General features: G+C 40.5%; 1 protein-coding gene across 2 annotated transcripts; it reads right to left on the bottom strand.

Moving 5' to 3' along the window:
• Window positions 1-439: 439 nt before the first annotated feature.
• LOC146626740 (uncharacterized) lies at window positions 440-24446 on the bottom strand. 2 transcript variants are annotated; one of them, XM_085360770.1, is made up of 20 exons: window positions 24373-24446; window positions 24190-24243; window positions 24027-24107; window positions 23857-23945; window positions 23731-23767; window positions 23515-23639; window positions 20701-23253; window positions 20448-20524; window positions 18997-19132; window positions 18538-18595; window positions 15752-15855; window positions 15310-15515; window positions 15132-15219; window positions 12804-12881; window positions 12591-12631; window positions 11961-12044; window positions 8187-8244; window positions 5285-5358; window positions 3991-4051; window positions 440-534 (listed from the first exon to the last, which is right to left on the bottom strand). In XM_085360770.1, exons 1-20 carry the CDS (start codon window positions 24444-24446, stop codon window positions 440-442), a joined length of 4173 nt encoding a protein of 1390 aa, XP_085216896.1. The 2 variants fall into 2 exon arrangements, with proteins under 2 accessions (XP_085216896.1, XP_085216897.1); XM_085360771.1 differs by having other exon boundaries at window positions 20448-20521.
• Between the last annotated feature and the right edge of the window lie 235 nt (window positions 24447-24681).

Genomic DNA, 24681 nt, shown 5'->3' with positions numbered 1-24681 from the left:
TAGCACTTTAGTCTTTTTTATGTTAGTACCATTTTGGAGCAGCAAACTAAATATTTTAGACTGTTGATAAGATTTGAAAAGGAAAAGGAAACAAAATATTTCCTGCCCTTATCTGATCCAGCACAGTAAATCTTTTGTGCCATTTTATTCCCACAGCGGCTGTTCAATAATGCAGAACATGTTGCAGTTTGCAAACCATGTTCAGGAAACTGAACAGGCATTGTATAGTCCTCATAGACAGCACTGACATTTGTGCTTTAAAACCGGAAGAAAAACTCAATTCAGGCCTCTTTAGTCGAGTACTTTATATACATCATACAATGAGAGACACAGAAATATGTATAACAGGTGGATATTTTGGAAAAACAAAAAATGGAACAGTTAAATTCCCCATAAGAGGTCATAGTGAAGCCGTGGGAAGATCTCTGGGTTCCTTGGGTTATGTTCTGTAGCTGCTGTAATTTTGAAGGGTGTAGGTCGCAACTGTATCCAACAACCAACCACGGGTTACAACAGTAGCTTGTTTGGAAAGACCTGCAGAGAGGACAGATGTTAATGCCTTCTAAAGATAAAGTATTGAAAGTGTGAACACGCATGAAACAGGACATGAGTGCGGTGTAGGTGTAGGGTTAGAGCAGGTGAAATTCCAACAAAAAGCCTTTGAGGGCTTATAATGTCTCCAACTTTTACATCTGTATGATTAATGCTCTAATAACAGTAAGAGCTAACAGTTGAAGGAGAACCAGTATTCATATTTTAATGCATGAGGCTTGTATTACTCTACATTGTCTCCATTTTCAGCAAATGCCATGAAAAGATCTTCCTGCAGTGTAATAGTCCAGCTCTCAGGCCTTTCTGACTACCCTAGCCTTTCAGCGGCTAAGTCCCAAACCAGCTGCTACTGCTGAAAATATGGATCTAGAAAAACAAACAAACATGAATATATAATTTCATTTGTTGAAAGATGCCACATTCACTATTAGGAAAAAATAACACTGCATTTATCTGGGACTATTTTCAGCTGGGGAATAATTGTTAAGCTTTTATGAGGGGATGATGATGCACTTATTTGTGTGTAGCTCAAGTTTTTAATTGTATCCACGATATGTAAGGGGTTAGGTTCCAGCACACAAACCCTAACAGCTGTAGTCCTTTAGTGAAAGCATACACTTAGCGACCACCCTATTAGATACATCTTGCTAGTACTGAGTTACCTTCAGTTTTTTGCTCTCGGCTGACAGGAATTGCACTTGGTGCGGTCTTCTGCTTCTGTAGACTATCTGGTTCAAAGTTTTACACGATCAAAGATGCTCTTCTGCACACTTTGATTACAACCAGTTTGGCCATTCTCCTATGATCTGATATCAACAGGGGATTTTTCTCCAAAGACTGGACATTTTCTGTTTTTTTAACCATTCTCTGTAATTCCCAGAAATGGCGTGTGGGAAACTTCCAGTAGATCTGGGACTAACAACTCTGCCGCATTCAAAATCCCTTAAAATAACCCCCGCTCCCCAACCCTCAATTCTGATTCTCAGAAATCCGACAAAACAAAATAACAGTCCTTAAGTCAGTGTTCTGTACTTACATCTCCAGATAAGGTCTTTTATAACACATATCTATAAATGCTGCCTTTACACCCATGAATTATAAAGGATGGGTGACTGAGAAAGGCAGTGATTTCAATCAGTGGAGCCCAAGCAGAGGATAGCAGACGATACATAGCGGTGAACGAGTGGAGGAACTGCTCGTTTACCTGCTCTATAGGTGCCAGAGGACATGGAAGAGAAAAAGCTACATTAAATATGTAGCAGTGCAAATTAGGATGCTATGAGGAGGGAAACGAGGTGTTACTTGCTCCCCTTCTCTTTCAAACTGTCAGCTCTCCTCATGCAACATCAGCCCCTCTGTTCTGTGGCCAATTTGTTTTGACATTCCCCACGCTGCAATCTGAAATTTACTCTTGGCCATTTCTCTGCTGCTCAACTCCCTTCACACATGCTTCCCTGAAAAGTCACTCTCCTCGCTCTTGTTGGGGACCTGTCTCATTTTGGTTGGCAGCATCTGCCATTTTCACCGTTCTGTCGCTCTCCAATTGGTCCTTACGGAAAAAATGCATTCGAAACCGCGCACTGATGGACAGACAGGTGCGCTGACATGCACAGCAGCCCCGGATGTCTGTGCTTGTGGGGAATATTCGTTCATTACAGTCAGTTTAGATACAAAACCTCACCCTTAGATAATCTCATACCCAGTCATCAATGTAATAAATTGATTTAAATTCAAAATTTATTTGGAAGACTGAATAGGATAGCATCGCTGTTAAAATGAAGATATTTTGGGGGTGGCAAACCTGCAGTAAGATCCACCACCATGCGGGTACACAAAAAAAGTTTTTAAAAGCTGCAAAATTCCCCCAAACTGAGCTTTTCAGCAGGGCATGAGGATGCTTAAGACCAGAACTGTGTGAGAGACTAACAGTGCAACAAGCAATGGGTCCGTATTAGGATACTATATCCACATAAATTAAACTAAAGCTTTTTGAAAGTATGAAACTTCTTTTACAGTGTAACGTGCATCATTCAGAGAGCTAATGTGTTTTTGCTTGTGACGACACCAACTATTTCCTCCTGTAGTGGGTGTCATTTACTCTCTGTCTCTGTGGTGCTTTCATGGGTTATTTTTAAAGCCTAACCCTTTTGGCGATCATCAGTAATGTAACAAGATAATAAATAGACCTTAGTAATGTGTACTGGCTAGCACTGGCTAACTAGACATCATCACCCTTTGTGTCTCTACAATCAGATTAAATCTTTAGTTAATATTCGGTTAACTGAATAAAATACTTTTATTTTGAAACAAACAAAAGCTCACTGGTAAAATCTACTGTAACTCGGTCACAATAGATTATAAGTAATCAACAAACAGCCGGTTCCCAAATGATTGCCTTACACTTTTTCACATCGGCAGTCAATTTCGAGTAGCGGCAACCAACTGGTTGCCCGTTTTCAATCACAAGCCAATTATATAGGTCGTTTAGTGCAAGGAAATATGTTTCCTACAACTTCAGATTGATTGATGAAGCTTTGCAAACAACTGCTATTTCATTTTTCTTTTCTTTTCTTTCTTTTAAATGCAGCTAGATTGCCATCATGTTGTAATCCATCAGAGTCAATTTGCCCTGATGAACCAAACTCATCTGTGATATGTCTGGAATGGGACTCAGTTCCACTGGTTTCCATCGGTCCGGCTGCAACTACATCACTAATTTCTGATCAAAACGAAGTAACGCAGGTGGACTGTGAATGTAAGCAGCTATTGTGAATATAGCCGTTTCACACCCATTTCAAACCCAACAAGCTCTTTGCACACTGTTGTAATACACTGCAGAGACTAAATCATCAGCTAAATTAACTGGAATGCTAAATACTAGTTACAGAGAAAAGCCAACTTTCAATAAATCTATAAATAAAACTTTGTAATAATTAAGAACATTAAGAAAAAGAAAAATGTCTGTCTCCTTTTCTTTTTAGCATTTGAGCATAATATTAAAAAACAAAAACAACTGACTCCTTGGCACAAACTCATTTTGTAATGTGAAAATCTTTTCCATCCATTATTTGCCTACAAAATGTGTCATCACTTGGTGTCACTTCTTTGTTGCACCATATCAAGGCTTATGAAATCTCATCTTATATAATAACACAAAACTATATTAGTACACTGTGTGTCACACACAATTCTTGTCTGTCTCTGTAGTAGCCCGAACCCCTCGGTGAGGCTGTGTATGAATATGTAACCCCTGTTACGGGGTCAGTCTAATCTCTGTCTTCACGACCTCTGCGTGTGGAAGCATGTAATAGACTATTTGCTTGTGAGAGAGACAGAAATAAGCCAATTAGGTTAAAATAAAGTGAGTTATGATCAGATATTAAAAAAATAAATTAATTAAAAGGTGAAAATTTATTTTTATTTCTAGCCAAGACTCACTGTTGTAAGTTGAAGATGATGACTCTGGTTTAGGCTGTACAATGACGAGCTGCCGGGACTTCTGCGGAACAAAAGGAGTAGAAAAAACAACAATTTCTCATCATAAAACGAAGCACAAATAGAACAAACAGTTTAGTACTTACAATCAGTCAAAATGTTAAAGCGCAGTATTTTTATCCTTGCCTGTCGATCGATCTTGTCTGGAACTTTCTAAATGACTCACGGCTGATTAAGCAGCGACTGTGATTACTGCATCTCTGACTGTCAGTAATAATAAATGTTGCCTTTTTAACCATAATTAGTGTCACGTCTGCTGAACAATTCAGCATTAATGTGTCATTTTCAAAAATGAAATTAAACCCAGGAGACAAATAAGAGGCACTAATGCAGCTTTGTGAGACAAAGAGTTGCTCTGGGAGGCATCTGCTTTAGTATTTAGTATTTTTAGTATTTATTTATTTATTGTCATTGTCAAGAACAATGAAATTGCGTTTGGGGCTTCCATACAACCCCAAAAAAAAGAAGAAAATAATAAATACCCCTTAAAACCCAAGTGTACATATTTAACCCAGTGTGACTCCAATGCAATAAGACAATCCTTAGCAATAATGTTCGTAGAAATTCAGACAAAGACCTGAGAAACATGACAAAATACAACAATGCAACCCATTCAATATTATTGTACTGTGAGACATGATATCAGATATGATAGTTATCTATTTAAGAAAGAGGGGGGGGGGGGGGGGGGGGGGGGGGGGGGGCAGGAGGGGGAAGAGAAAAAAGATATTATGCACCAATGCAGACCAGTTCATTGCTATTAAGAAGTTGGATATGGTTATTGTCCGTGAGAGGGGGGCAGAGAGTTCAGGAGCCTCACAGCCTGTGGATACCGAATGCTGCCTGACTTGTACCCGTAATGGAGCGCATCGCGGGGATCGTAAGTGAAACAGAGACATTAACGCTGAAATTTCATATACAGGAATTTTTTGCCTTCTCCCTCCCCTCACCCCGAACCAGTCGTGGCAGATGGCTGCCCCTTTCCTGAGCCTGGTTCTGTTGGAGGTTTCTTCCTGTTAAAAGGGAGTTTTTCCTTCCCACTTTTGCCAAGTGCTTGCAGACAGGGTTTTTTCTCTATTATTGTAGCATCTTACCTTACAGTATAAAGTGTAAGTCATCCTAGATCTAGTTTTAAACCAATCTTAAGATACATTTTGAAGTAAGAGAGGAAAGCATGAATTTAGAACAACAGTGGCTCTTTGTGGAGTTTATAAGTTGAGCGGCTGGACACTCTTACCTGTTTACCATCGAGTAGAAGTGGATCTTTCACTACAGCAGCTCCACAGAGCTCCACCATCCACTCCATTTTATCTGTCGGAAACACATGAAAATGTCTATTTCAGGAAAATAAAAGATGATCAGATCTGCTTTTACTGCCTCTAACCCCAAGGGGACACACAGCAGACCCATTTCAAGCTAAGCTTTACTTTGATCAGATGGACAAACACAGGTCAGAGATTCACTCGCTGCTCCAGATTCATTTGTGCAGTTCACTCGGTCAACACACATTTAACTTCATTCAGAAAACTGTGTTTATATTCCAGCAGCTCACAGGAAATACCACAAGTGCCATCAAAAAGATAAATCAACAACTCATCTTCCTGGGTACGTTCATTCATGTCAGGAAAACACTGATGAGCGTCTTCTGCGAGCTCTAGATAACATCAATATGTATCAACCCGAGTGGTTAAATAATGCATGAAATCCCAGAAGAAAACAGCTCCGTGTTTGTGCCATGTTAAAAAAAAGAAAAGAAAGTCTTTTAAACGACTCACGCTAGCTAGCAGATGTCAACCCATTAGCAAAGCTTCATCGATCCAGCAAGCAGCGGGGAGGATGCGGCAGGAGCACTTTTAGAGCCCCAGGAAGAAGGAAAATGAAGAATGCTGCCTTCAGGGGTTTTAAGCAACGAGGACCCCCCTGAGACCTTCAACCATGATCTCTCTCTCTCTCCATTCAACCATGTTGAAAGGGAAGAGCCAAGAATTATGCTGTATGAAGGGCAACCGAACTGCTTATAAGCTTGTGTTGGGAGGTCATAAACAGTTTAAATCCTTGGCACCAAAGTTATAAACCTCTTACAGAAACTGCAAGAGCATTCTGGAAAAGGAGTCTTGCAGACGACTTTGTCCATGGTTGGAAGCTCATTTCCACTTTCTGTTCAGAAATAATTTCCAGACTCCATAGCAACTGCTGTGCAATGTGACAAAACCACACCAAAAACATCTCACACGACTCCTAAGTACGTATTCAACCCACCCACACGCTGGAATCACTTGTCATTGTTCTCCAGTGCTGAAATGACAGAGGTTAAAAACAGCACAGGTTTCAAGCTATTCTCAGTGTCAGTCAAAAGCTGTGTGAGCTACTTTAACTGTCCCTCTCCTTATTGTCTTCTTTCTCCCGTGTGTCTATCAGAGTCTTGCAGGACGGAGGCATCAATAAGATGGAATAAGGGCGGTCGAGAACAGTATTTCTTGATTGAGAAAGCAACATTGCAAACAGCAAGATGGAAACAATGCAATAAAACACCACCTGAGGTTTTCAGACAACTATAAAAAAAGAAAGTTTTAAAATCTTTGTTTTTGCAGCCAGTAATTTGAGGCACCATGTGGGTGTTGCTTGCCCTGTGGTGTTTTAGAGCTTTGTTCCTGAATCAACCGGAAACAGAAAATAGAAATAGAAAAGTGGAGATGACAGTTAAAGTTTGCATAAATTTGAATGTGCAAAAGAAAAAAAAAAAAAAGATGCAGGTTCATTGCACAATGAAAATTCAAAGCAGAGTCAAAGTGTTTGTGTGTGTTTTTTCTATCCAGGTATGTTTTTACTGCATTGGCAGTGTGTTTAGGATCACTGTCATACTTAAAAATGAAGTACCGTATTTTTCGGAACATAAGGAGCACCGGGTTATAAGGAGCACTGTCGATGAACGGGTCTGTTTTCATACATAAGGTGCACTGGATTATAAGCGAAACAAAACAGAACTTTACTCAACTCATTCTTCTTGCTTCCTCCACTTCTGTACCATTGACTCGTTAATGTTGAATTCTATCACAGCTGCTCTATTCCCATGTTGTTGCAGTATATTAATGACCAACTTCGTATTGTGGATGAATTATCTCAGTTGTTCTCCTGACTGAAGTTTGGTCCATTTACAGCATCCTGCCATGCGATTGCATTTGTCCCTAACCATCAGGAACCCTCACGTTAACTTTTATCGAGGGGAAAAAAGTTAGCGTTCATCCTCCAGCTTCACTGTGTTTATGTTATGCTAACACAGCTGCGTTGCTTGCGATCACGTAACACATCATTATATACCAGCTAGCCCAACTTCAGTAACCCTACAAACGTCACAGCTGTTTATTTTTTTGTCTTTATTTATGTTGGAAGTGACAGCAGAGCTGTACGTTTGAATTTTTTTCAGAAATCTCTCAGTCAGAACATGCTATATCATGTTTAGGTGGAAACTAGAGAGCTAACTTCCTGCTAATTTCTAACTCCATTAAATTGAATACATTCTGTTATCATGGGTGCCTGGATGTTAAACTTAATTGTTACACCTGGTAAAGATCATTTTATTAAAGATGAAAGAATTTAGACAGTTTTTAACTCTGTGATGCCGCAGTGTTTGTTTGACTTTGGGACCTGAAGATGACGGAGTTTTGGACCCAGATTACTTTGAGTCCGCAAGGCTCCTGACTACGGTAAACGTAATGCTCCGACAATCCATCAAGCGGTGCGGCTTCGTAGCTTACCGAAGTCGTACTAAAACATTTTTGACAGATTTTTGAGCGCCCTGTGCGACATAAAATTGGTTCAAGGTCAGTAAGCAGAATTCATACATAAGGCGCACTGTCGATTTTGGAGAAAATTAAAGGATTGCAGAAGTGGAAGTGTGGAAAATACGGCCCCAAACCATCACAAAGCCTCCACCGTGCTCTTTGGCAGCAACTCATGAGGAGTGGTTTGACACTTCTGCACAGTACTGTGCTTTATGGCCACTCTGGAGCATCTCTAACAGTGTTAGAGATATATATCATAACACTGCCTGGTTTGCATGTTCAATTTTAACCCTAAATTTACTGCAGTACACAATAAGCTTTCTTTCTGGAGATCTTATGTCACATCATGTTTCTTACCTGCAGTCATGTCTGTAAAAGGCCCCTGGAAGCAGATGCTGAAGCCCTTCATGAGCAGCTGAAAACAAAAGGAAGACTTAAAAGAAGGATAAAAAAGCTGCTTTAAAATGTTTTCAAAAATATGTAGAGTAAAGCAAGTAAAGAGGACATTTACTCAGTGGATTTAACCTTCAAACAATGCTCAACAACACTGGATGAGAGCAGCCAACACTGCTATTACCATTACAGCTGAGTGTGTTTCTGAACTCTTCACCTGTGTAAAGGGTTACAGTGGTAGAGCTGAAACACCTCTCCAAGCATATCCTGCAATTTACAACATCTATTCCTCACTTACTGGGTAAAATAAAGCCTTGAGACCTCGTTGATTTTTTGCCCTCACTGTAATACAGTAAATGAAGTGATGAGTAAAAGAGAACCGTGCAAATAAAGCTACCGTCACCGAGGTAATATCACACTTAAAGGAGGCAAAGAAAAACGAGAGGCTCGACACCAGGGACGCTGTTTTATCACACTCAGGGTCAATAGGCTTGCTTGAAATGGGAATGTAAACTTGTTTCTTTGAACTATGATAACCACTGAAAGGAAACTCATGACACGGCCTCATCTACAGCGTGTGGCAGGATGGAAGTGTTTGAAAGATAAATGTCCGAGCGACAGGGGAGAGAAATACTCATTTCTCACGCTTCCCTGTACGTCCATAATCATCATTAGCCAGAGGTGCTCGGTGAGATAAAAAAGTGTTTCTGTTACAGATTTTTAATTTAGACAACAGCTAATGTCCTTCAGGAGGTATTAGAGTGTGATAACAAGCACACACAGGCACACACACTCACGCAGTTTCTTTGACTGATTTCCAGAGCGTTCTGGTGACAGACTCCCCGACTCTCCATTTCATCTGTTAGTCCGTTTGTCACACTAGTGCAGGTGACAGAAAGTGAATATGAACGGGACAATCTGCCTGGCTCCATCAAATTGCCGGCACGGTGCACATGCCACTTAAATAAGCCTGAAATTACTAGCTAATTCAATTAGCAGAGGTTCTTCAAAGGCAGTGATACGGCCAACATGACATCTAGCCATTTCTAATTTCCCCCCTCAGTGGCAACAGTAGTGGTCCTGCTGGCCTTACACCAAGGGGAAAATTACAATTAGCTCCTCACAACAGGGTCTGAGCTAAGAGGCTGGTGCAACACGAGGAAACAAGTTCAAGTGCTGCTTGTAATTGGGCCATTTTATTTTATTTTCCTCTCTGAATCACAGACTATTCTTTGTGGACTAACACTGTGCTTTTAAAAAATACGAGCAGTGGTAACTGTCGATAACAGCAGGAATTAATGCGCCGATTTGCTGTTTTTGCTTTGTTTTCCTAAATAATTGTTGTGTTCTAAAACAAATTTGCTTCATCCAGTCAACATGTTGACATGCTGCAAAATCTCTATAAGCTACAGTAAAACAGACTGACAGAATGGAAAGGCATTGGTGGGCTAATGAACTGAACAGATGAAGAAGATGTGCATCTTCGTGGATATATAACTAATGAAGCTTTGAGTATTTTAAAGGCAGATTTAGGGAGGAGCAATATAAATGTGGCAGAGCCACGAATCCTGTGGTGCAGGATGAAGGTATAGCTTAGATTTTCAATGCTATGTAGATGATACCCAGCTTTATTTATCCATGAAGCCAGAATGCAGTGTGTCTTAAAGACATAAAAGCCTGATGACCTCTAAGTTTGTGCTTTCAAATTCAGATAAAACGGAGGTTATTGTACATCGTCCCTAAAAATCGTAGTAATCTGGTATCTTTACCTTTTCTAGACAGCATTATTGACCTCCAGTAACACTGTGAGGAAACTCAGAGTCTTTTTTAACAATGATATGTCCTTCAGTGTGCACCTTAAACAAATATGCAGAACTGGTTACTTGCATTTGTGCAAACATTAGAAAATAGAAATAGGGGAGGAGAGAACTCAGTAGGTAGAGTGTTTGCCCCATGATCGGAAGGTCGGGGGTTCAACTCCACCGAATAGCTCCCCTGAGGTACCCCTGAGCAAGGTACTGTCCCTACACACTGCTCCCCGGGCGCTGGATTGGTGGCTGCCCACTGCTTCACTGAGTGAATCTGTTAAATGCAGAGAGAAATTTCCCTACAGGCGATTAATAAAGTATACAAAAAAATAAAAATACTGTCCCAGTTTGATGCTGAAAGACTTAATTCATGCATTTATTACTTCTAGGCTGAACTACTGTAACTCATTATAATCGGGCTGTCCTAAAAGCTCCCCAAAGACTCTTTAGTTGTTCCAAAATGCATCAGCTAGAGACTAACAGGGACTAGAAAGACAGCACCCATCTTATCTTGCAGACCTCATAGTACTGCATTACCCCAAGAGAGCACTTCGCTCTCAGACTGCTGGTTTACGTGTGGGTCCTAGGATATTAAAAAGTAGAATGGGAGGCAGAGCTTTAAGGCTTCAGGCCCCTCTTCTGTGGAACCAGCTCCCAGTTTGTTTGGGAGACAGACGGCATCTCTACTTTTAAGATTAGCCTTAAAACTTGGATTTTTAATAAAGATTACAGTTAGTGCTGAATCAGGTGACCCTTAGTTAAACTGCACTAAGTCTAAGCTGCTGCGGGACTTCTTATCACGTACTGTTTCTTCTTCTTTTTCTTATTCACTCAGAGAAATACCAATTCAATCTCTGGTTCTCTTCCATAGTGTGTCTCCCTCCCCTCACCGTAACTGGATCACAGCAGGTGGCTGCTCCTCCCAGAGCCTGGCTCTGCTGGATAATTTTTCCTGTTAAAAGGGAGTTTTTTCTTCCCACTGTTTCCAAGTGGGATTCACAGGGAATCATCCGATTGTTGGGTTTATTGCTCTATTCTTGTAGGTTCTTTACCTCAGAATATAAAGCGACTTGAGGTGATTTTGTGCTATACAAATCAAACTGAATTGAATGCATTGCAGTTTCAGTGAGCATGCAAATTATAATATCCAATAATTATACAGGTAATATGATATAATGATCATCCAAAAATAATCTACAACTAAAAAAATCCTGTGGAGCTATAAGGCTATGTTGTTAACAATCAAGCACACATAGTAAAAAGCTATTGTGCCATTCATCAATACCATTTCTCCTCAAAAGTAACAATAATGCAAAGCCACATACTTGACCCTACCTGAAATCTTTGTTATGCACCTCTTTAACTGTACCTTTTGTAGCTGTACCGCTCTTATCAAAGTTTCAGAGTACTTTTAGATTTTCTTTTAAGCCTCAAGCTAAAACATCCGTTTTAAAGCTATAATATTAATTTTATGTGGCATAGGACTGCACAATTAACTGAATTTTAATCTTAATCAAGATTTTAGCTTTCCACAATTAAATCAAGACGATCGACTGATATTGCTCCATCAATCGAATGCAAAGCACCGCCAGATCACTGCCTGATGATGTGGCTGCATATGCCAGTCACAGCTGTTCCCCTGGAGACTAAGGTTTTCTGGATAGAAAGTAGCACTATATTAAAAGACTGCTTTACAACACATAATAGTCCATTAAAACTAAATACAGATGTCTGGCACAGCTGAACAGTATAACAAATGTATGAATATTCATATTGTTGTCTTTTGTATTGAATTGTAAATAACTGGAGATGAGTTATTATTGTTTGTTGACAATCCATACCACACTTGATCTATGAAGCTTTATGATCAATTTCTATTTTTATTATACGAGTATATTTATCAGTCCCCTTCAGTTAATAAAGCACTCACATTACTGTCTTCAGTGGTCCGAGCTCTTGAGGGGCCCTGGTGGTTGGGCCCATTCACCACATCCCCTCTCACCTCAAACGGACTCTGGTTAAGAAGAAAGCAAAAAGACTCAAATAGGCAAACATGAAGCTCACAGTTAGCGTAAAATTTTCGGCTCGGTTATTTTCTATTTTCATTTTCGTTTTAAAAACAGCCTAAGTGATTATTCAATCTCAGGACTGAATTTAAACACAGAGTCTGTTAAGAGTAATTAATTTCTTCCCAGAGTCAGGTATGCTCTTATGAGTACACTGAGCATTCTTCAATGTGACAGCAATCAACTTTTAATCGTAAAGAGTGCATTTCTGTGTTCATGATATAATGCTTTTTTTTTCTTCTTCTTAAAACTGCCCCAGTGATGGATAAAATAACTTGAAATACCGATACTAAATGTAGCCTGGCTGGATTATACTGGCCTATCACAGAAGCAGACTTGCTAAAACAAATGGATGGCTAATCATTTATGGTGGTATATCACAGCAAGCCACAGCCAGAGATTCATCATGTGGCCTTAATTCAACATCGGGACAAACACAGATGTGACTGTAAGCCACTGCTGCGCTGATTCAACGAGCACGCGGGCGAGCGTACCTCATCTAAGACTTTCTTTTGTTTGAAGCACTCAGAAATCCCTACAGAGAGAAAAAAAGAGCAAAAGATTGCGAGCTTATTATCTGACACACAAAAACTTTACTGTGTAAAACACCCTTTTATTCCAGCCTACCTTTTCATGCCATGCTGTTTTTTACATTTAAATTTAGACTAATTACTCTTTACTTATTAGTTAAGTTAAGTTATACTTACACTGGAAACTCAACACCCACTTCCTGCCTGCAATTCCCAGGAAGTATTTCAGTGTGCGCTCACATACCAGCTGTTCATCTGGCAGAGAGAGAAAAAGAGCAGACGCATGAAAGGAAATGCAAAATACGAGAGCTCTTTCATGAGGTGATTGTACAAATACACCTTATACACTGTAAAATTGACCAAGTATCTTTTAAGGCCTACAAGTCACAAACTTGCTAAGTGTGAGTCCATGGAGCTATACGAGGGGCTAGAGATGCTCAGCTGGCTCCTTACTACCAACTGAGCATCCTTTGAATACCATGGCCTACCTGAGCCTTGCTGACATGTCCATATCTTTATGACCGCAGTCTATCCATCTTCTGATGGCTGTTTCTAGCTGTATAATGTGCCATGTATCAAAGCTTAAATAATCTCACAGTGGTTCCTTGAACATGGCAGTTCACTGTGATCAAAAGCCCCCCCCACACTAACTAGATTGTAATCAAATAAAGCAATATGGCATGTGATGAAATGGGAGATTCACATCATACATGTGCTGCCAACCAATCTAACCCATGAAGAGTTCAGGCAGTTAAGAAGACAGAAGGAGGTTGAATGAAGAACCAGCGAGTTGTACCTAATAAATTGACCAGTGAGTATAAAGGTTATTATATGTTATTAAGGTTATTAACCGTCTGAGCTCTTGGACGCAACGCTAAAAGGTTTCTGTTGCAAAACAAAGGACAATATATGGTTATAACTTCTGCTCACTCTTGCCAGAAATTACTTTTTTAATATGTTATCATTTGCAGTATTATCATTATTACATTTAAATTTAATATGGAAATCCTGGTAAAGTGTTGTAAACAAAGTATAGTCATTCTTTTTCATTAAAAATAAGATTAACTGATGCCCTATAGTTGCAGTCACACAAGACTTATTATCTCAAAGCAAATGTAATCAGTAGCAGTGTTGCAGTGCAACTCAATAGACTTACAACACTTTGCGTTCCAAGTTATGAGTTATTTAGCTACTTTTTAATAAGCAATCAGTTAATTCTAACATTTTTCTCCTTTCCTCTGTTCTTTCTGTTGCCGCAAAAAGGATAAAGCCTGATGCAATCCAGCTGCTCTCCAACTAGTGTCAGTTACCATGTGGCTCTGCTCACGAGATTTGCAAGGAGCCATTTATTCTAATATTTCAGATTTACGAGTGAAAAGGACAAGAACAACATCACAGTGAAATTCAAATTGCGTCTGGGTGATAATAAGTCAATAAGTCTTTCAGGCTCACAAAGAGCTCACTTCAAGTTTGAAGTAGCACTTTCAAGCTAAGAGCATCTTCACAACAGCTCCAAAACATCAACAGTTAGGTTTTAGTTCAGCGGAGTCTGGTTAAGTGGCGAGACGAGATGCTCCCAGTCTGAACTGGGAACGAGGTAAAGTCAGTGTACTCAGAGGTAGATTCACAGTAGACTGCACACACAGTACAACCTAACATGTGCAAAATGACTTAAACACGTTTCTTTCCCCAGTCGAGAATAATATTATATAATTGCTATTAAATGGCATAAATCGGGAGACCTAACAACAAGAGGAAGCCAAGACAGATCAGAAGTCAGATGGTCTAACAGGTGAGTCAATACAATCGTGTCAGTGCATGCACAGGAAAAAATGTCCAACTCTGGCTCATTCTGATGATTTAAAGGAAATCAATCTTCATCTTTTCTTCTCTTTTCAAATCCGTGAAAGAGGCAGACAGAAACTTTTTAATCCAGGTAAGAGTCAAAAATGCCCATTACTGCCAGTTCTTCTGAGAAATGCATTTTAAAGGCTTTAAACTTATTTTCTACTAATGGCAGTAATATGAGACCTCCTGCTCCTTTCCCAAAATTTAACCATAAAGATCAAGAGGCCTACGATTCCTATTTTTAGTTGCCCAGGAAACCGCTGCAATTAAAAGAAAGAAAAAAAAGAAAAAAAAAAGGAGGACTTCTTAAAATGTGACAGTTAATATGGTGCTTTGGAGACAGCGAGCTTTGAAATTAAAAATAATCTATCAGAGAGGGTAATTAGCAACTAGTGGATAAATGGAGGAGAGAGTGTGTGGGGTGGAGAGAAACAGAGAGCTTATCTCCGAGGAGCGCTTTAAAAGACGCACGAAACAAGCTGTAACTACACGTAGAAAGAAAATGTCCTTTTCTAATTGCAAATGTTCTTTTAGAAAAAAAACACAAGAGCTAGAAACAACTAAAGTAATGAGGATTTAATTGCTCTGTTGCCTATCAAGCCAATTTGTCCAGTGGCTCCCTTTGACTCTAAAAGGAGAGCATGTGACTGTACTTACCTGTACGCATGATGACATGAGTCACTTCTGGTGTTACCTGGGAAACCACACGGGCACCAACTCTCTTGGCAAACTTTTTCACCATAATCTGTTGGCAACAGCGTCATATCAGTTTATTTATTCTAAAACTGACTAAGTTTAAAAAGCAAACAAACTGACTGATTGTCTAAAAGGTCACCTGCTCATTTGGGCCCAATCCTGATGACACAAGCACCAGCTTAGCTTTGCATGCGTCTTTTGGAGGGCTGTTATTTTCTTTGTCTTCTTGCCCATCGGACAGAGAACTGCTGTCCTTCTGAGTCTTAGCTGCTGAAGTTGAAGAAGGTGTTTTGGAGACTCCAGTGCCTTTGACACCGACCCCTTTATGCGCAGACTTCTGCGCTGCTGGAGAGAAAAAACATAGGACACACAGTCACCTGACCTGACCCATTCCTCTTTCACCACTTTTGGTGATCCTTCATCAGAGATTAACCTTATCAACCACAGTCAGGCTAAATCAAACGGACTCAAAAAAAACTGCAGTAATGTCAAATTGCTCCTTTATGTTCATGTGGTATTAAATGTGCAAATAGAATAATGAAGCTATCTGAAAAAACATGTTTCTACAGTTCACTTCATACCCATCTGTGTGTCACCTTCAGGCTCTGACGGGTTGGGTTCGGGAACACCTTTGCAATCAGATGGTTCTGGGTTTAGGTTCGGTCCCGCTTCTGGAACAGCTTTCCTGCAAAACAGATGTGTCTGTAAGCTTGGCATGCATTGGTTTTAACTTTACATTTCCTGGATTTTTGACCTGCATGTACAGACTGTGCAAAGGTTCTTTGTATTTCACTTCCAAAGAGCCAGATTCCATTCTAATATTTTAAGTGGTCTTCAGCAGTACTTTTCCAGACTTTCTAAAGGTCTATGAACATTTTTCTTTGGACCCTGGTTGCTATTTTTTCCATTCATTTTGCATTTGGTTTTTGTATCCAGTTGCGTATCCAGAAGATAATTGTTACACAATGTTGGATCTGTGGATCCCTGCATATTTGGGATGCACCGATTGTGAAAGTTTTGATTTCACAATCGGTGCGTCACAGAAGGTGTAACAAATTGTTACATTTGAAATTGTTACAAATTCAAATGTAACAGAAGGTGATTGTGTAACAAATTGTTGCACAATCACCTTCTGAATTTGTACAGTTCTTCCCCATAAAACTGTATTTCCATGTGAGTTTTCGTATGTTTCAATAAATCACTGCACTTTTTCCCCATCTCCTATAATATAATACACATACTACATATACACATATAAAGAAATTATAAAACTTTTGCACAAAACTGAATTAGTACCACAGGTCTCGAGTGCCTGTTCCCCTTTGAATAACACTCCAGTTCTAATTCCTAGCAACACTTTAAGTTTGCAGAGCGGGGCTGGGACAAAATATCAATATTTTCCTCATGTGATGAGACTATGATGGCAGCAAACATCAGTATTTTTATTAAAGCATGCAGGCGCTCTAAATGGATACCCAAGCCCATTTAAATGACCAGAGTCACTATTCATGTCTGCTGATGGTGAATCTTACCAAATGAATCAGGACAAAAATAAATAAATAAAAGAGCTAATGGGAGGGAAATGGTGAGAAGCGGGGCAGAGCTAAGTAACAGAACTGACATATCATTAAAACTGAACTCTTCTCCTTCAGTTAAACAGATATTGTGATATTTCATAGATGACTGCCTTGCAATGTATTGAGCAGAGCACTATATCATGCATGATGCATTAGAATATCATCAGTTATCATCAGGATTCCCAACTCAACTGCACGCTACAGCGTAAATGTTGATCCAGGACTTGACAAAGAAAGAAAGTTGATATCAGTGACACATTCTTATATAATTTTCGGCAGAGGTATGCTTTTATTCTCCAAAATGAATAAAGTTGGTAAAGTTTCCTTTCTTTGTTTTCTTTTGGGTTTATTTCTTCACTCAAAGTCTCTGGCAGAGTGCCTGCGTTTAAATTACCTGCACCAGCTCACTGAAAACTTAGACTGCAGTGCCAACTAATCTTTCCAATTTCACTACTGCAGTTCTGGAATATGTGCTTTTTCATTTAGAACTTGTATAACCAAACCCCTCTGTGTTCTCATCCGCCATTTCTCCCACTCTCTCGCCCAAAGGACAGCACGTAGAACTCTGGGAGGCGAGAGGTTGTATGTGTGTGTCTGTGTGCGCAATCAGTCGCAAGAGATAAATTACTGTGGCGATGCAAGTTTCCCGCTAAGTGCTCTAAATGACATATAAGATGCAGTCAGTAATGACTTTTTTATTCTCCACAGCATAAGCAGATTCTGGGTTCATTAGTGAGATTATCTGCCTGTCCTCTTGAGATGCATCACCCTCTGAGAACCACCAACACACACGTACACGTGCCCGCACACACACACTCGCCAAATTTCTCCTTCAGCTACAGACTGAAAGAGGCCAATTACATGCTACTTACTCCAGTTATTGTACTGGCTAATATAGATGTATTGAAATATGGCTCCTTTTAAAATCTATAAACAATATGTAGAACCCTCTAAGGAAAGACTGCAGCGCGGTGAGGCGGACGTATTTAATTACTGAAGTCAGGTTTGAGTTCGAAGATTGTCACATGACTGGAGGCCAACATTAGGCGAGGTGATTGGTTAATTAGGCTGCTGAGCAAGCAAAGAAAACCTTCTGATGTTATGACTCATAATTCCTCCTGTGTCTTTCACAGACAGTGTTTTATTTATTTATTTATCTATCTATCTAGTTATCCTTTTTCACTTGCCAGCAAAAAGTTACAGGAGCTGCTCAGACACAAAGAGACATCAAAATGTTGCTTTAACGTTAACTTATAACACAAAGGTACTTACACTCACACAAATGACTGGTATAAAATCAGACTGTCTAAAGCCTCGGCTGTTTTTAATCACCAGGTGAATACAACGGATTAAGACACCAGGAACTCAGGAAAACAAACAGTTAACATGTGGAACTGGTTTCTAGCTTTCTAAGAGTCATTTAGCTGTGATATTATCTGTTCCTCTAATCATTTCCTGTATTTCCTGTAAAGACGGACTTAATGTCTTTCAGCTTTCATGAGGTCATGGTGGACAGGGGTTAAAATAGTGTTTATTTGTGGTTTTTGCATCATGTCTATTGTTTCAAGGAATAAGTTTAAGGGTTTTTTTTCCATAGGTAAAAGAAACTGAGCAAAATAAATCAGAAACACTGACTTTTTCAATGCTATTGGGACTTATCTTACGACTTTTTGCCGATCTGTTTGTTTAGATCGAGGAGATCTTGTGAGGAGGGAGTAAAACTGATTGTGGGTATAGATATTTCTATGCAGCAGCACTGAGCAAGTCTATTTTTACAATCCTTTACTTGCCTGTCTGCGGCGTGCCCTGCGTCCTGGTCACGAGGAAGCTGTCTGTGAGCGTCTGGGCCTGCAAACACAATATTTATATTACATTTTATGACTTTCAATACTTCAAAAGACAGAAAAAAAGACTTTGTTTCGGGCATACTTCAAATTTTTGTGTTCATTCAGTTTCAATTTATCTACAGAATATTTCCTTTACAAATTGTCCAGCATGTTTTGGCCAATAAACGTCAGAAAAATTGTGAAAAATGCCCATCTTCATCTTACCAAACCTCAAATATATTTAGTTTACTACCAGGGGAAACTGACTCAGTCTTCATATGTATTTGCCTTTTGAGAGTCTGGAATTAATCAGTTTTGGATATTTTTCCTTCAGATGCTGTAAACACATAATTATCTACTCATCTTTTTTGTGAACTAATCTTTTCATCTCTGAAAATAAGCATCTGCTTATTATCTTCTTACCCATGTCTCTGGTGCTCTGATGGGTTTGTGGGGGGATTTCTTTGGAAGGACTGCTCTCTTTCTCCTGAAGCACCTCTGAGACCAGGGCCATCAGCTTCTCCAGCCTCACCAGCTCCTTCTGCATTTCTATCTTTTGCTAAAAAAGAAAAAAAAAAAAAAGGGGGGGGAGAGAGATAAAGCATATCAGCTCATAATTACAATTAAGTGACGCACAGAGTGGTAATAAGAAGACAACAGAAATCTGCAATGCAGCATTTTACTGCATGAAATAAAGGAACACATGCTGGCGGCATATTTGACGTATTGCACTGATGCATGAAAAGAAGTGACAACTGTCAGTCAGTGACGAGGGACCCACGCGCAGTCATTCACATCAATTAAAGGGCATTGGTGGCTTTTGAGCCAGTGAGCATCTATTGACTGTCAAATGTTTTCATGAAGAAGCTCAAAAAGCAAAAGAGAAAGCAGGTGATGGAAGCTTTTACCACCAGGCCCCGTTTCCAACAGCGTCACTACGCTGTGCTTTTGTTATTTTAATTTCCTCCTGTGAGTTTACACAGCAAGTACATTGATTATGTAAAAAAGACGCACTGCTAAACAACAGAAAAGCTCTGTATCCTCTGATTTGCGTAATCCTGAGCCCCCCCCCCCCCCCCTTCTAAACCCCAGGGCGTCAAACTTGAACTCCCCAGTCAAATCCAGTCGACAGATAAAAGTGAGAGTGCTGGAAGATGGATGGGGTAGAAAACAAGAATCATCTTCTAGGCGGCATTTCCTCTAACGTAAATGAAATGCAATTTAGAAAGCTGCTGAGGGGGACATTTTTCACTGAGCGAGGTAGTCTGTCATCCAGGCGGCTGACAGTTCGGTGCGGGGAAAATGTGGTGGCTGCCCTCTATGGGACGTAACGTGAAGGTGCATCGCTGAAAGCACAACGAAGCCAGGTAAATGCTGAGCAAGCGGAAGAGATTAGAGTGTTTAAAATAATGTCAAATCTCATTTTGATGAGAATCACAAGTTTCACATACTTTTCTTTTTAACATCTGGCACATTCATGCAGATATATATGAAACCAGTGAAAGGAATGCAATGTAAATATTGTATATGTACCAAACAGTTTACATGATCGGTTTGGTTTTCGTGTTCGTTTAGTTGTTAGTCAAAAAAATGAACTGACCGGCAAGAAATTTCTACCAGAGGTGGAGCGTGGCTCAACTTAGAAGTCAACGTGTAGAGCTGATGTGGATCCAGATCTACAGCTCCACTTTTTGGGAGGACTTTCTTTTAATTTCCATTGTGACACACAGCAAAACTGCTTTTTTAACCAGATCTTCACAAAGTGTTTTTGATGTCTTAAACAAGAAGAAACTATAAGAACATAATCGAGATCCAGATCTCCTTCATGCATCCTGTGGAGAGAATTTTAAGATATTCTGGCCCTGCTCGTTTACCTGTGTAACAAGGACTTCGCTTGAAAACTGTGACGATTCTATGGTAACACTGGTGTCATTTACTGGAACGTCACCTGCTGGGAGAGAATAGGAGCTTTTTCACATCTTATAATGGAAAGATGTTTAACTTCTTGAAGCAGGAAACCACACAGCAAGCACTCACACACGTGCATTGGCTTATAGGCTACTTTGATGCAAGCATGAAAAAAATAAAACTTCAAAAAACTATTTCAGTTAAAGAGAATCGTCTTACATTCTTCTGGCGTGCCGAACAAGTCCACAGATGCTTGACTGGAATCAACGCAGTCGGGGCTGGGGCATGCAGGTGGTAACCGATCTGCTGCATCAGCTGTTCCCTCGCATCTGTCGTCTTCACCGGAGTCGCTCCGATTCTGAGCGGAAGGACGAGCTGATGTTCCAAAGATTTGTGTCAGAGTGGGTAATTCTTCTTTGGATCCACTGCTATCGGACTCGGATGAAGGCTCCAGTCTCTGAGCCTTTCTCTTCCTCCTCGGTTTCCTATTGATGGAGGAGTTGATGCTGACCTCTCCACTACCGTTGCTGTTAATCTCTGCTTTGTGGATAGTTTGGACCGGTGACGCGATAAGGTCATCAGGGGTCAAAGAAGACTCTGGAACTCCCCTATGTTCAGCTGTGTTGACTGAGGAACACTTTAAAGTGGCAGGTGCGTCATCTTTTATCCCCTTCACATCCTCACAGTCAGCCCGACTCTCTGTGTTTTGAGAGGCTTCCTTTAGCTCGTCACATTCAACGGCTGTGAAGCGGAGACCAGAATCTACGACCTGAGGGACCACAGAAAGAGGAGGACTTTCTGCACCACGTTTTGCCTCCTTGTTAGGACTCAGTCCACTGCTAGGACTACTCCTGAAGCGACCTGAACAGTTTTGTTCAGAGATCAAGGCTTCCACTGCTGCCGGATCCCGTTTCTCAGAAACAGTTATTCTCGGCTGGACCGGTGAGTTGGAAGGAGAGATGAAATCATAAGAGGACTTGCTGGAGTCTCCTAAAGCCTTTTCTGCAGATTCAACACCAGAACAATCTTCATGTTTCTTCTCTGGTTCTTTGATGGCGTCTTTGTCTGAACCGCGGCTGCTTTTCACGTCTGGACTTCCAAGATAGAAAGATTTCCTTTTAGTTGCTTTGAAGCTCTTGAGAAGTTGCTCTGTGTCGAGCTCACTGTCGTTCCTGTCCTCCTCGTTTTCTGTTTCGGTACATTTAGTTTTACAAACCGAGGCCTGTGACTGAATACTGTTTTGATTGTCACTTTCAAGCGTTGGCCCTACCACGGCTGCATCATCTAGCTGAGCAGAGCCTGAGGCAGCATTTAACTCTTTAACAGCTTCTGTTGGCCTCAGATTCGATGTTCTCTCAGCACACTCTATGTTTTCAATCTCTCCTATGTCTTCATTATAAACACATCCATTTTTTTTAGCTGACTTTACCACCTTATTTACATCATCAAGCGCTTCGCCATTAGCATGTTCCGGCTGCTTTGCCACACTGCTGTTTCCTTCAGTTGCCTTAGCTTTCTCGCTCACCTGCTTGTGACCCTCCTGGACTTCCTCAGCAAACAGCTGAAGTCTTCTGCTTCTCCTACTGCTCTTAACGACAGGAGTTACTTGGTCCTCGCTGCTAGGGTAATTCTCAATTTGAACCTGAACTTCTTCTGCTCTCATTCTAATAACAGGGGTGGTTTCCCCATTCTGAACTCCAACGAGGACAAGGGGTTTCGGCACTCTGGAGGGCTTGCCTTTTTCGGATCTTGTGTTTCTACCTTTCCTTTTGTCAGTTTTCTTTTGCTCACCACCCTCTGATTTTGCCCGAGCTTGCTCTTGTAAGTCGCTGTCTACCTGTTGCAAAACATTGCACGTCCTTTTCCTCGTCTTCCTCCCCAGTTGTTGTTCTACATTATCAGGCACAACACTGGAAACGTCATCTCTGCCTCTGTTTTGGTGACTTTCTGGAAAGTTGTTGAACTCGTCCACATGCATGCCTGTATCAATTTCTGTCCCGATCTCCATCTGTTCTGCTGATTTACAAATGCCACTGCCATCATTTATTTCTTCTGTCATTTGCTGCTCACCCTCCACGTTACTTTTGTTTATTTTTGCAAAAGAAGCAAAACCGTTTTCCTCTCTAACACTGGAAGCATCTTCACTCTTCAATATTTCTTCAGCTATCGATGGCTCTGTAAAAACTTTAAGCGGAGGAGAGACGTTCCTGTTCACTCTTCGTCTGTAGACAGCCCCAAACACCTGCTCTTCGAGGGCTTTGGCCCGCTCTTCTTTCTTCGGATTCAGTTCACTGTTGCATTGCCTGATATCTATTGTCGAAGCGGAGGAACAGCTGTCAGAGTCATCAGAGTTTTCATCTGGTTTTTCTAACTCAAGACTTCCTTCAGCTGGAACTTTCATGAGCCACTCTGCAACCTTCTCTAAACTTTTCTTACGCTTATGGTCAAGGATCTTGTCGGGCACCACATCTTTTTTCTGCTTCTTCCTAGAGGACTTTCTTTGGGATTGGTCTTCGTTTTCATCTGGAATGAATGATGAATAAAGGGAGGCATTCTCCCGGCTCCTTTTGCCTCTATTCCTACGCGTTTTTGAAGTATTCGCCACAACGTCTGACATTTCAGCTTTCACTGGTTCCCCGTTGTCTGTGGGGCTGGACATTTTCTTGTCAGACGTTAGTGGAGCATCACCAAGCCCGCTATCCAGAGCTTCATTTTCTGTCGTCAAAGGAGCGGAATCTTCAAGCCCCATGAGTCTTGCAAATCCATTCCGGGCTGTTACAGAAAAAAAAACAGTATAAGAAAATCAGGTTCATTCGCAAGCTTTGATTAAGTCATATTCACTTCACATCCATCTCTTTACTCTGTCCTCTGTAAGGACTTTACACATATTTTTTTTCCCAACCCAAAGAAAAAGGTGGTAGAAATGCTGATATCACACTGTGGGCAGCAAATATACACCTTAGTAGTGTATGTTACACCAAAGCACTGGCAGTAATGTGAGTAATATGACAATTGATTTGAGGAAGATTTCACCTGCAATAGTTGAGGAGTGGGATTCTGGAAGATCACCAAAGAGTGCATTTTGTTCATTGTCAATGTCAGTGCCACATTCATCTCCAGATGTCAGAGCTCCTTTAGTAGTTTCTGCACCTGTGACACTGGATAGAAGAAAATACGCAACGCTGTATCTGAGCAGACTGAGTCAATAAATGACCGTTACTGTGAAAAATAAATCTTAATTGTTCCAACCCTGCACATCGCCCTTGCTGGGATGTTCCAGTGAAGTCTGAAAATGTATAGATGTAATGTTAACAGGTGACATAATGCAAGCCAATTCCATGACATCATTTTAGAAAGTCTGTGATATAACCTTACAGTTTGTGCCAGTGTCATGCTCATATGCTTGGATCATGTCCTGCAAACCAGCGACAAGTTTCTGAAACCCAGGGCTCTCCTGTAAGCTCCTGTAAGCAGAAAAACAATTACAATGAGCTTTCACGTATTATAATACATGTTAAACCATCTGCATATATATTCTGTCCAACCTTTTGGTGACTGTGCTTTTACACACGGGGCAGTTGGCTTTGTTTTGTTTGGATTTGTCCAAAAGTTTCATCATGCAAAATCTGGTAGAAAAAGAGAGCTAAAGTCATAAGCATGAAGCCTGTGCATATTTAACAGAAGCTTTTCAGTTAAGAAGACACTTACTTGCAGAATTGATGGTCACACTTAGTAGATACCGGAGCAGTCATTAAATCCAAGCTATAGACAAAAGAACACCTACGTGAAAAAAACAATCTAAATCTTGTAAAAAAATAAATAAATACTACAAAAGCAGAAGAATGATTTTATATATTATTAACACAGGCTCTTATTCTAAATAATGCTCACCAAATGGGACACTGCAGAGTCTCCCAAAGCGCCGAAATCCCTTTCTTGACATCTGAGACTTTTGGGGTTTTCATGGTGATTCTAAAAGACTAAGAGATAAAAATCTGTGTACACATTACTGTGATCAGCATCTATAACACATTAATATCAAGGTCAGTTGTATCTATCCCTGTGTCAGAGAGGCATTCTCGTGCAGGGTATACCCTGCTGCTCGCCCTGTGGCAGCTGGGATGGGCCCCAGCCCCCGCCACGAATGGATGGATGGCACAATGAGCAAGTCAGAGATGTACTGGGAGGTAATGAAGTAGC

Source organism: Diplotaxodon limnothrissa, linkage group LG8 (assembly GCF_057381915.1).
Source record: "Diplotaxodon limnothrissa isolate DT_005_m linkage group LG8, D_limnothrissa_male_GT1.1, whole genome shotgun sequence".
Taxonomy (NCBI): domain Eukaryota; kingdom Metazoa; phylum Chordata; class Actinopteri; order Cichliformes; family Cichlidae; genus Diplotaxodon; species Diplotaxodon limnothrissa.
Note: the sequence above shows the minus strand (reverse complement) of the source record. Positions and strands in the feature narration are given on the sequence as shown.

Coding starts and splice junctions, on each gene's coding strand:
- LOC146626740 (XM_085360770.1), bottom strand. CDS start 24,446: ATGAAAACCCCAAAAGTCTCAGATGTCAAGAAAGGGATTTCGGCGCTT. Junction 15,220..15,309: donor GATTGGGCCCAAATGAGCAG/GTGACCTTTTAG, acceptor TGTTGCCAACAG/ATTATGGTGAAAAAGTTTGC. Junction 535..3,990: donor ATCATCTTCAACTTACAACA/GTGAGTCTTGGC, acceptor TCCTCTCTGCAG/GTCTTTCCAAACAAGCTACT.